Source organism: Rhodotorula paludigena, assembly GCF_050403205.1.
Source record: "Rhodotorula paludigena JCM10292 DNA, Rt_paludigena_JCM10292v1_ctg4, whole genome shotgun sequence".
NCBI lineage: Eukaryota > Fungi > Basidiomycota > Microbotryomycetes > Sporidiobolales > Sporidiobolaceae > Rhodotorula > Rhodotorula paludigena.
Window position 1 is genome coordinate 687,027 of NW_027481454.1, and position 10,884 is coordinate 697,910.

General features: G+C 61.1%; 2 protein-coding genes across 2 annotated transcripts; both read left to right on the plus strand.

The window, feature by feature from the left end:
- Window positions 1-199: 199 nt before the first annotated feature.
- On the plus strand, window positions 200-6,507 carry JCM10292_004934 (uncharacterized protein; the record flags this gene model as incomplete). The annotated part of the gene is made up of 27 exons (XM_076646470.1): window positions 200-762; window positions 830-961; window positions 1,019-1,094; window positions 1,153-1,292; window positions 1,349-1,403; window positions 1,460-2,101; window positions 2,168-2,267; window positions 2,324-2,343; window positions 2,410-2,524; window positions 2,583-2,711; window positions 2,767-2,863; window positions 3,011-3,070; window positions 3,140-3,210; window positions 3,265-3,331; window positions 3,392-3,734; window positions 3,790-3,986; window positions 4,051-4,546; window positions 4,605-4,874; window positions 4,943-4,958; window positions 5,017-5,118; window positions 5,264-5,359; window positions 5,412-5,493; window positions 5,599-5,717; window positions 5,778-5,859; window positions 5,924-6,198; window positions 6,260-6,333; window positions 6,394-6,507. The coding sequence occupies 27 exons, from the start codon at window positions 200-202 to the stop codon at window positions 6,505-6,507; spliced, it is 4,533 nt and encodes a 1,510-aa protein (XP_076508226.1).
- A 752-nt stretch (window positions 6,508-7,259) lies between these two features.
- JCM10292_004935 (uncharacterized protein) lies at window positions 7,260-10,878 on the plus strand (the record flags this gene model as incomplete). The annotated part of the gene is made up of 15 exons (XM_076646471.1): window positions 7,260-7,828; window positions 7,885-8,016; window positions 8,069-8,144; window positions 8,205-8,344; window positions 8,402-8,456; window positions 8,511-9,152; window positions 9,217-9,316; window positions 9,377-9,396; window positions 9,468-9,582; window positions 9,650-9,778; window positions 9,862-9,958; window positions 10,153-10,212; window positions 10,285-10,355; window positions 10,407-10,473; window positions 10,536-10,878. Coding segments are annotated over 15 exons (2,616 nt in total), but the record flags the coding sequence as incomplete, so codon positions are not given.
- Window positions 10,879-10,884: the final 6 nt, after the last annotated feature.

The following is a 10,884-nucleotide window of genomic DNA, read 5'->3' on the forward strand; positions in this document are numbered from 1 at the left end:
TGCCCGTTCAAGCCAATGACCGAACCGGGTCCGACGGAAAGCCTCCTCCCGCCTGCCGCCTCTTCCGCTCGTCCGCACCGACCAGCGAGCGAAGGGTCCAAGCGATGCTGTGCTTCCTTTCTCGCTCCGAGCTGGCTATCCTTGCTTGCCTCCCACACTCATCCATCACAGCAGCTGATCGCCTCGACAGCTTGCTGCGATGTCGACCTTCGTCGGCAACTTTGCTACCAACCACGATCGCCAGGACCGCATCACTGGTTCTGGCAGGCGCTTCTCCAACGCTGGCGAGAAGCTACGGCACCAGGCCGAGGACGGGCCTCGCGAGGAGACTTTCGAGGAGCAGGATGCGAGGGCCAAGGCCGATGTCGCGCAACTCGCTCGCACCATGAGTCGCCGTTCGCAGCCGGGCGACAAAAATGTCCCTTCCGGCGACCCGCTCAACCCGGAGGACGGGGGGATCTTCGACCCTTGGTCCGACAACTTCGACGCCGATGCTTGGACCAAAGCCGTTTGGGAGCTTTCGTCCAATGACCCCAACACGGGCCCTCACCGCGAGGCTGGCGTCGCCTTCGAAAACCTTTCGGCCTACGGCTACGGGACCGACAGCGACTACCAGAGCACGGTCGGCAACCTCCCGCTCAAGGCGTTCGGCGCGCTCAAGGGCGCCGTCGGGCAGCACGGCCGCAAGGTGCAGATTCTCAGCGGCGTTGACGGCATCCTCGAGCCTGGCGACATGCTCGTCGTCCTCGGTCCGCCCGGAAGGTACGCTTCGCTCATCTGCGTCGCTCATACCATCCTCACTCTCGCTGACGCCTCCCTCCCTCGATAGCGGCTGCTCGACCTTTCTCAAGACGCTCGCTAACGAGGTTCACGGCTACCATCTGGAAAAAGACACGAAGATCAACTACCGCGGCATCACGCCCGAGCAGATGAAGAAGAACTTCGCGGGGGAGGCCATCTAGTGCGACCTACCTCAAAGCCTTCCAAGCTAGCTGCCTGCTGATCAGCCCTGCAACAGCTCCGCCGAGACCGAGCAGCACTTCCCAATCCTGACGGTTGGCCAGACTCTGGAGTTTGCCGCTCAGGCTCGTGCGGTGCGTCCGAGGCCCGCTCGTCTCAGTCAGCGCCGTCATTGACTTGATTTTCCCGCAGCCGCGCAACCCGCCGGGCGGATTAACCCACCGCGAATGGGCGAAGCAGCTCGCAGCCGTCATGATGGCGCGCTTCGGTATCAGCGACACCAAGGACGTCAAGGTCGGCAACGACTACATCCGCGGCGTGTCGGGCGGACAGTGTGTACTTACCCTCGATGAGTTGCTCGATCGCTTGACTCACTTCCCTCGTGCAGGCGCAAGCGTGTCTCGATTGCGGAGGTTGCTCTCGCAGGCGCTCCCCTCACTCTCGTGCGTGGTCTCGGGCTTCTCAACCCGGTCTTCTTCCGCTGACTCTCGCTCGACAGTGGGACAACTCGACTCGCGGTCTCGACTCGGCTACGGCGGTGTCGTTCTGCCAGTCGATTCGCTCGACTGTCAAGATGACGGGCGGTGTCGCGTGCGTCGCGATCTACCAGGCGCCCGGCCCGGCATACGACTGCTTCACGAAGGCGATCGTCCTGTACGAGGGTCGCTCGATCTTCTTCGGTCCGGCCGACAAGGCCAAGGACTTCTGGGTCGCGCAAGGCTTCGAGTGCCCCGAGCAGCAGACCGTGCCGGACTTCCTCACGGGTCTCACATCGCCGCAGGAGCGTCGCGTTCGGCCTGGCTTTGAAGGTCGCGTGCCGCGCACGCCCGAGGAGTTCGAGGCACGTTGGAAGGCGTCGGACGAGTACCGCGCGCTCAAGGCGGAGCTCGCGCAGTACGACCAGCGCTACCCGACCAACGCCGAGCTCCTCGACCAGTTCAAGGCATCTCGTCGCGCACAGCAGCACAAAGGCGTGCGCAAGACGTCGCCATACACGCTCAGCTACTTCTCCCAAGTCCAGCTTTGCCTTCGCCGCGGCTTCCAGCGTCTGGCTGCCGATCCTTCCCTCACCGTCTTCCAGCTTGTCGGCAACTCGAGCTTGGGCTTGATCCTGTCGTCCGTCTTTTACAACCTGCCTCAGGTGCGTCGATTCAGAGGTGCCGCTTTGCGACATGCACACTCCGCTGACTTAGGCTTGATTCCCCAGACGAGCGACAGCTTCTTCTCCCGCGGAGCGCTTCTCTTCTTCGCCATCCTCTTCAATGCCTTTGGTTCAGCGCTAGAGATCCTTACGCTCTACGCTCAGCGTGCGTGCCATGAATGCGAGTCGCTTTCCCGTTGCTGATCCTATTTCCCCAAACAGGTCCTATCGTTGACAAGCAGGTGCGCATTCGAGGCGGTCTCACCCGTGTTCTGCTCCTGACGCTTCAGCATTTCCTCGTACTCAAGGCTCGCTACAAGTTCTACCACCCTTCGGCCGAAGCCGTTGCGAGCATGCTCACCGACGTCCCGTACAAGATCTTGAACGCCATCTGCTTCAACCTCATCATTTACTTCATGACCAGTGCGTCCCTCTCGCCCACGGCGCCTAGACTTCCCACTCACACGCGAGTGGCCCGCAGACCTCCGTCGCGAGCCCGGCGCCTTCTTTTACTTCCTGCTCATTTCGTTCACGCTCACCCTCACCATGTCGATGTTCTTCCGCTCGGTGGCGGCTTTGTCGAGGTCCCTGTCACAGGCCCTCGTCCCTGGTGCGATTCCTTCCGCGCACCCTGAGAAACGGCTTTCTGACGCATTCTCTCAAAGCCGCGCTCCTCATCTTGGCCCTCGTGCTGTATACCGGTTTCGCCCTTCCTGTCCGTTTCATGCTCGGCTGGATCTCGTGGATCCGCTACCTGAACCCGTGCGTGCCTGTTGCCCTGTCAGCACAGCAGGCAGTTCTCGCTAACGTCTTTAGGCCGCCGCCCAACCCAGCATCTTCTACGGCTTGTGCGACCGAGTTCATCCTGAACCATGCTGTCTGACGTGCTGACGTATGGTCTACCTCCAGCGAATCGCTCATGGTCAATGAGTTCGTCGGCCAGAATTACCTGTGCACGCAGGCCGTACCGTGCGTTGCCTCGACTCGCCCAGCGATGTCACTCCGTTCTCATTCTCATTCCTGCATGCTTCTTCGCAGCTCGGGCCCTGGTTATCCTGGCCTCGACACGCCCAACGCCGTGTGCTCCGTTGCGGGTGCGGTTGCAGGCAGTACGTTGTTTGCTGAATGTCGCAAGCGCTGCACTCACGCTTCTGTTCTTGCAGCCAACTACGTCTCGGGGACGGAATACATCGCGCAGAACTACAACTACTTGAATGAGCACCGCTGGCGGTACGTCGTCGCTCGTTTCCTTGTTCCTGCCGCGTACTCACTCTGTCGCGCGCCCTGCAGCAACTATGGCATCATTTGGGCCTTCCTTGTCGGTCTCGGCGCCATCTACATCACAGCTTCGGAGTTCATCGCCGAGGCCAAGTCGAAGGGCGAGGTCAAGCTTTATCCGCGCACTCGCATTCCAAAGCACGCTGAGGAGGACAAAAAGGCCATGGACGACGCGGAGGCCGGCAGTGGCTTCTCCGGTCGGACCATTCGCGCCGACGAGGAAGACGAGGGCGTCAAGAAGGACGTGAACATCCAGCGTCAGACGGCCATCTTCCACTGGCAGGACCTGTGCTACGACATTCCCGTCAAGGGCGGAACGCGTCGCCTGCTCGACCACGTCGACGGATGGGTCAAGGTGCGTGCGCTCTCGCGTCAAACGCACCCTGCGGGCTGACTCGACTGTCCAACAGCCCGGCACGCTTACGGCTCTGATGGGTGTCTCCGGCGCCGGCAAGACGACGCTGCTCGACGTGCTCGCTTCGCGTGTCAAGATGGGCGTCGTGACGGGCGACATCAGCGTCGACGGCAACCCGCGCGACTCGTCATTCCAGCGCAAGACCGGTTACGTCCAGCAGCAGGACCTCCACCTCGAGACCGCCACCGTTCGGTCTGTCTCCCTTCCTTGTCTCCTGTGCGGCGCCACTTCTTCTGACACGTCTCTTACTTCGCAGCGAATCGCTCCAGTTCAGCGCTCTGCTCCGCCAGCCGGCTAGTGTGCCGCGCGCCGAGAAGCTCGCCTACGTTGAGGAGATCCTCGTCCTTCTCAAGATGGACAAGTACGCCGACGCCGTTGTCGGTCGTCTCGGCGAAGGTCTTAACGTCGAGGAGCGCAAGCGCCTGTCGATCGCCGTCGAGATGGTCGCCAAGCCAGAGCTCCTCCTCTTCCTCGACGAGCCGTCGTCCGGCCTCGACTCGCAGACGAGTTGGGCTATCCTCGACCTGCTCGAGACGCTCAAGAACCACGGTCAGGCCATCCTCTGCACGATCCACCAGCCGTCGGCGATGCTCTTTGCTCGTTTCGACCGCCTCCTCTTCCTCGCTCGTGGCGGCAAGACGATCTACTTCGGCGAGGTTGGTGAAGAGTCCAAGGTCCTCCGCAGCTACTTCGAGCGCAATGGCTCCGAAAAGTTCCCGCCTGGCGTCAACCCGGCCGAGTTCATGCTGGAGGTACGTTCCTGGCGCATCCTTTGTGTCGTGCTCGACGTTGAGCGTTTCCAACGAGCAGGTCATTGGTGCTGCTCCCGGCTCGCACTCGGAGATCGATTGGCACGACACCTGGACGAATAGCCCGGAGCGTCAGGCCGTCCGCGAAGAGCTCGAGCAGCTCAAGAGCAACCCCAAGTCGGTCGACAAGTCGAGCGAGGACAAATGGGCCTATACCGAGTTCGCCGTTCCGCTTACGACGCAGTACTTTGCGGTTCAGAGGCGCGCGTTCCAGCAGTACTGGCGCTCGCCGACCTACATCTACTCGAAGCTCATCCTCACCACGCTCGTGGTGCGTCACCTGACGAAGCTTGCGCCTAATACGTCGAACTCGACACTGATTCTGCTCTTGATCCGCAGCCTCTCTTCATCGGCTGTGCGTCGTCGCCTCGTCCTTGTCTTTCTGACCATTTCCTGACCCTCTCCGGCTCTAGTCTCCTTCTTCAAAGCCGGAACTTCGCAGCAAGGCCTGCAGAACCAGATGTTTGCCGTCTTCCTGCTCTTCACCGTGTTCGGCCAGCTGGTCCAGCAAATCAGTGCGCTATCCATTCTCTCGTCATCCCGTTGCTTCGCACCTCTCGCGGGCGACGATAGCACCCAGCTCGCCCTCAGTTCTCGGTCCGGTCGAGGTGGCAGGTCGTTGCCTGAGACCGGCGCTAACCCGTGGTTAAACCTCCGCAGTGCCGCAATTCGTCCTGCAACGTGACCAGTATGAAGTTCGCGAGCGCCCGTCGCGCGTTTACTCGTGGCTGATCTTTATGCTCTCGAATATCGTCGGTACGTACAGTCACCGGCGGGGGCAGGAGTGAGCTGACATTTGCGATCGCAGTCGAGTTGCCGTGGAACACCCTCGCCTCCGCCATCCTCTACTTCTGCCTCTACTACCCCGTGGGTTTCTACGAGAACGCCGAGTACGTCCACACCTCATGCGTCAGAGAGTTCGCCTCTTGCGCGGAAAACTCCAGCGCATCTGGCCTTCAGTCTCGCATGTGTCGCTGACAAGCAAACATTCGCAGGCCCGGCAAGCTGCACGAGCGTGGCGCCCTGTTCTTCCTCCTCGTATGGATGTTCATGCTCTTCACGTCGACTTTCGCGCACATGGTCATCGCCTTCAACGACACGGCCGAGAACGGCGGTGCGTCTTCACCCCGGTTCTCCTCCTGTTCGACGACCGCTGACGGGGACTCGTTCACAGGCAACCTTGCCAATGTCGCGTTCTCACTCTGCCTCATTTTCTGCGGTGTTCTCGCCACTCCGGACCAATTCCCGGGCTTCTGGTTCGTGCCGGAACGATCTCTTTACCTCTTCCACTCCCGCTGATCCTCCTTCCCTCGTGTTCAGGATCTTCATGTACCGACTGTCGCCATTCACCTATCTCGCCGAGGGCCTGCTCGGCGCAGCCGTCGGCAATACCCAGGTCGTATGCGACGACCTCGAATTCGCTCGCTTTACTGCGCCGAGCGGCCAGACGTGCGGCGAGTACATGAGCGATTATATCGCGGTGGCTGGCGGCCGACTGTCGGACCCGACGGCGACGGACTGTCAGTTCTGTGCGCTCGACAACACGAACCAGTTCCTGCAGAGCGTGTCGTACTCCTACGACAACCGCTGGCGCGGTACGCCCCTTTACTGCTTGCACTTTCTGGCGCCTTTCTGATGACGGCCTCTGCTTGACAGACTTTGGCCTCCTCTGGGTCTACGTCATCTTCAACATTGTCGCGGCTTGCTTCTTCTACTGGCTTGCTCGCATGGTGCGTCTCCCTTCACCGAGCTCACCAACTCATAGTCGCTAACTCCGCGCACACGAACAGCCGAAGAAGAGCCGCAAGCAGAAGAAGCAGGAAAAGGAGGCGGCGTCGCAGGCGGAGCAGAAGACCATCAGCCGGCGCAGCAACGTCGGCAACGAGAAACAGACATCGCAGTAGATTTCCCGCACTTTTTCCCCACAAGTAGCTTGTCCGTCTACAGTAGTAGCAATCTAATCGCCATTGCAAGAGACTTGTCGTACGGGACGACGGACAAGTTTCTGTGAATGAAGCTGGATTGAAGCTGGAGGTTGGCTGGAGGCGTTCTTCGACGTTCGTCGCACTTCTTTAACGCTTTCGTCTTCAGCAGCTTTGCTTGCCAGCTGAAATCGATGCTCCCCGCTCCTTTCCGCCGCGAGATGGGATGGACGGCTTGCGAGAGCCGCCAACGGTGCGTTCGTTCCGTCGAACGACGCGGAGACCAGCTCGGCGCAATCTCGGAGGCACGGACGTCGGCGGAGGCGCAATCGCTGACTTGTCCCCGCGGACTCGCGTCGGAAGTGGATTTCTCGGCAGCTGCACCGGGAACGAGGTCGCGTGCAAGCAGCGAAAATGTGGAGACCCGCACAGTCTTGAGGTTTGAGCTGCTTCGATCGCGTCTTCTCGCAGGAAACGCAACGCTTGATTGGCGCAGAGTTGGAGCAAAACCTAGGCGGAAAGCGGAAGTCACGGCGCCGTCCAAGTGTCCTGAGCGTCGCTCGAGTTGTGCAACCTGTCGACGGCCTTGCCGTGCGTGCGCGCGTACTCGCAGCTTCTCCTTCCCGACACTCGCATTCTGGGACACCACGCCTCTCGCTCATCCGCTCAATTGTATCCACTGCAGGCGAGTGAAGCTGCGACTCTAGATCACCCGACTGATTGCCCCGCCCGCCATGGCCAACTTCGCGGGTAACATCACGACAAATCCGGACCGCCAGGACCGCATCGGCGGCGTTGGGCGCCGTTACTCGACTGCCGCCGACTATCCTGCCATCCCATACCCCGAGAAGGCGGATGCGCCAGAGGAGACGCACGAGCAGCAGGAGGCGCGCGCCAAGGAGGAGGTCGCGAGTCTGGCGCGCACGATGAGCCGCCGCTCCCAGCCCGGCGAGAAGGGCGTGCCATCCGGCGACCCTCTGCACCCCGAGGACGGTGGCAGGTTCGACCCCTGGTCGGACAACTTCGATGCGGACGCCTGGACGAAGGCCGTCTGGGAGATGTCGGCGAACGATCCGAAGTCGGGCCCGCACCGCGAAGCTGGCGTTTCGTTCGACAACCTTTCCGCTTACGGCTACGGCACGGACAGCGACTACCAAACAACCGTCGGCAACCTTCCGCTCAAGGCGTTCGGCGCACTCAAGAGCGCCATCGGTCAGGGCGGCCGCAAGGTCCAGATCTTGAGCGGCGTTGACGGTATCCTCGAGCCCGGCGACATGCTCGTTGTCCTCGGTCCGCCCGGAAGGTGCGACAAGTTGGTCTGGTGTACCTCGGGCCGAGCTGACGAACTGTCTTTCGTAGTGGCTGCTCGACCTTCCTCAAGACGCTGGCGAACGAGACGCACGGCTTCTATCTCGAAGAGGACACCAAGATCAACTACCGCGGGATCACGCCCAAGCAGATGAAGAAGAACTTCGCTGGCGAGGCTATCTAGTGTGTACATCCGGAGATCCCGTAGGGCAGCGACTCACATCCGCTACGCCAGCTCCGCCGAAACCGAGCAACACTTCCCCATGCTCACAGTTGGGCAGACGCTCGAGTTTGCCGCCATGGCCCGCGCGGTAGGTCCGCCGGCCCCATTTCATCCGTTTCATGCACTGACGCCCGGGCTGGACGAGCAGCCTCGTCACCCGCCTGGTGGCCTCAAGCAGCACGAATGGGCGAAGCAGCTTGCAGCTGTCATGATGGCGCGCTTCGGTATCAGCGACACCAAGGACGTCAAGGTCGGCAACGACTACATCCGCGGCGTGTCGGGCGGACAGTGCGTTCCGTTAGGCTCTAGCCCGTCCGGAAGACTCGCTAATCTGAGGTCGTGCAGGCGCAAGCGTGTCTCGATTGCGGAGGTTGCTCTCGCGGGCGCTCCCCTCACTCTGGTGCATAGCCTCGGGCTTCTCAACGATCTGCTTCCGCTGACTCTCGCTCTACAGTGGGACAACTCGACCCGCGGTCTCGACTCGGCTACGGCGGTGTCGTTCTGCCAGTCGATTCGCTCGACTGTCAAGATGACGGGCGGTGTCGCTTGCGTTGCCATCTACCAGGCGCCCGGCCCGGCATACGACTGCTTCACGAAGGCGATCGTCCTGTACGAGGGTCGCTCGATCTTCTTCGGCCCTGCCGACAAGGCCAAGGACTTCTGGGTCGCGCAAGGCTTCGAGTGCCCCGAGCAGCAGACCGTGCCGGACTTCCTCACGGGTCTCACGTCGCCGCAGGAGCGTCGCGTTCGCCCTGGCTTTGAAGGTCGCGTGCCGCGTACGCCCGAGGAGTTCGAGGCACGCTGGAAGGCGTCGGACGAGTACCGCGCGCTCAAGGCGGAGCTCACGCAGTACGACCAGCGCTACCCGACCAACGCCGAGCTCCTCGACCAGTTCAAGGCATCTCGTCGCGCGAAGCAGTCGAAGCACGTCCGGAAAGGATCGCCGTACACTCTCAGCTATGGAGCCCAGATCGCTCTCTGCCTTCGCCGCGGCTGGCAACGTCTCATGGCGGACCCCTCCCTCACCTTCTTCCAGCTCATCGGCAACTCCATCATGGCTCTCATCGTCTCTTCGGTCTTCTATAACCTGCCCCAGGCAAGCCTGCATGTCCATCGTGCGCCTGGACGCTTCACTTACGCACAGCGCCATTCATCTACAGACTTCCGGCTCATTCTTCTCTCGCGGCGCTCTGCTCTTCTTCGCGATTCTCCTGTCGGCATTCGCATCGGCGCTCGAGATCTTGACCCTCTACGCTCAGCGTGCGTGATCGTCTCGACGTCCGCCTCTTTCGCTGTGACTGACCCACTCCCGCTTCGCAGGGCCCATCGTTGACAAGCAGGCGCGTCTCCTCTCTTGCTTGCGACGAGTCGCGGACGCGGAGCGCCTGCTGATCCTTCTCAAATGCCACAGGCTCGCTACAAGTTTTACCACCCGTCCGCCGAAGCCTGGGCTAGTGTGCTTTGTGACATGCCGTACAAGATCACCAACGCCATTTTCTTTAACCTGATCATCTACTTCATGACGAGTACGTCCGTGTTGTGGCCGGGGGCCAGGGCTGCACGAGGATTCCCTCTGATCCCTCGTTTCCGCAGACCTCCGTCGCGAGCCCGCCGCATTCTTCTTCTTCCTGCTCATCACCTTCACGCTCACCATGTGCATGTCCATGTTCTTCCGCTCGATTGCGGCGCTTTCGCGCTCGCTCTCTCAGGCGCTTGTTCCGGGTACGACTCGATCCCGCTTGCCAATATGCCGATCGCTCTGCGTTACGCCTACGATAAGCCCAACTGATCTGTACCACGCACAGCCGCACTCCTCATTCTCGCCCTCGTCCTGTACACTGGTTTCGCCCTTCCCGTCCGATACATGCTCGGGTGGATCTCCTGGGTCCGGTGGCTCAACCCGTGCGTCATCTTCGCCCTTCCAAGCTCACTCCTTCTGACAGCTTCCTTTCTGTAACGCTCTTCGCTATTCCACACAAATGCTTCGCTGCTGTTCGACGATCCCGCACGACGACGCTAACGCAGCATTTTCTACGGCTTGTAAGCCCCTCTTTCACGTAGAGGAGGCACTCTCAGAGCTGACGCCGCTCTCACAGCGAGTCTCTCATGGTCAACGAGTTCAACGGGCAGACGTATCTCTGCTCCGCAACGACACCGTGCGTTCCCGTCGCGCGTACCGATTGCTGTGGCACCCGCATCCAACTCACTAACGCCGTGCGCGCCCACAGCGCTGGTCCCGGTTATCCCGATGTCGCTTCAGGCAACGTGGTCTGCTCCGTGGCAGGCGCCATTCCGGGCTGTGCGTCCCTCCGCTCTCCTTGATTACCCCCGCTTATGCTCTCGACTTCAGCGAACTTCGTCGACGGCACCACGTACATCAACCAGACGTACAACTACTACGCGGCGCATCGCTGGCGGTGCGTTGTCATGGAGTCTTGACGCGTGTTTCCCACGTTGACTTGCTCTTGCCGTCCCGCAGTAATTGGGGCATCATTGTCGGTATTGGCATCGGCCTCGCCGTCCTCTACGTCACAGCGTCCGAATTTATCTCCGAGGCGAAGAGTAAGGGCGAGGTGAAGCTGTACCCGCGGACACGGATCCCCAAACACGCGAAGAAGTCGGACGCCGCGTCAGATGACATCGAGTCATCGGGTGCTGGTTCTCCGGGCAAGATCCGTCCCGAGGACGACGAGGAGGGCGTCAAGAAGGACGTGAACATCCAGCGTCAGACGGCCATCTTCCACTGGCAGGACCTGTGCTACGACATTCCCGTCAAGGGCGGAACGCGTCGCCTGCTCGACCACGTCGACGGATGGGTCAAGGTGCGT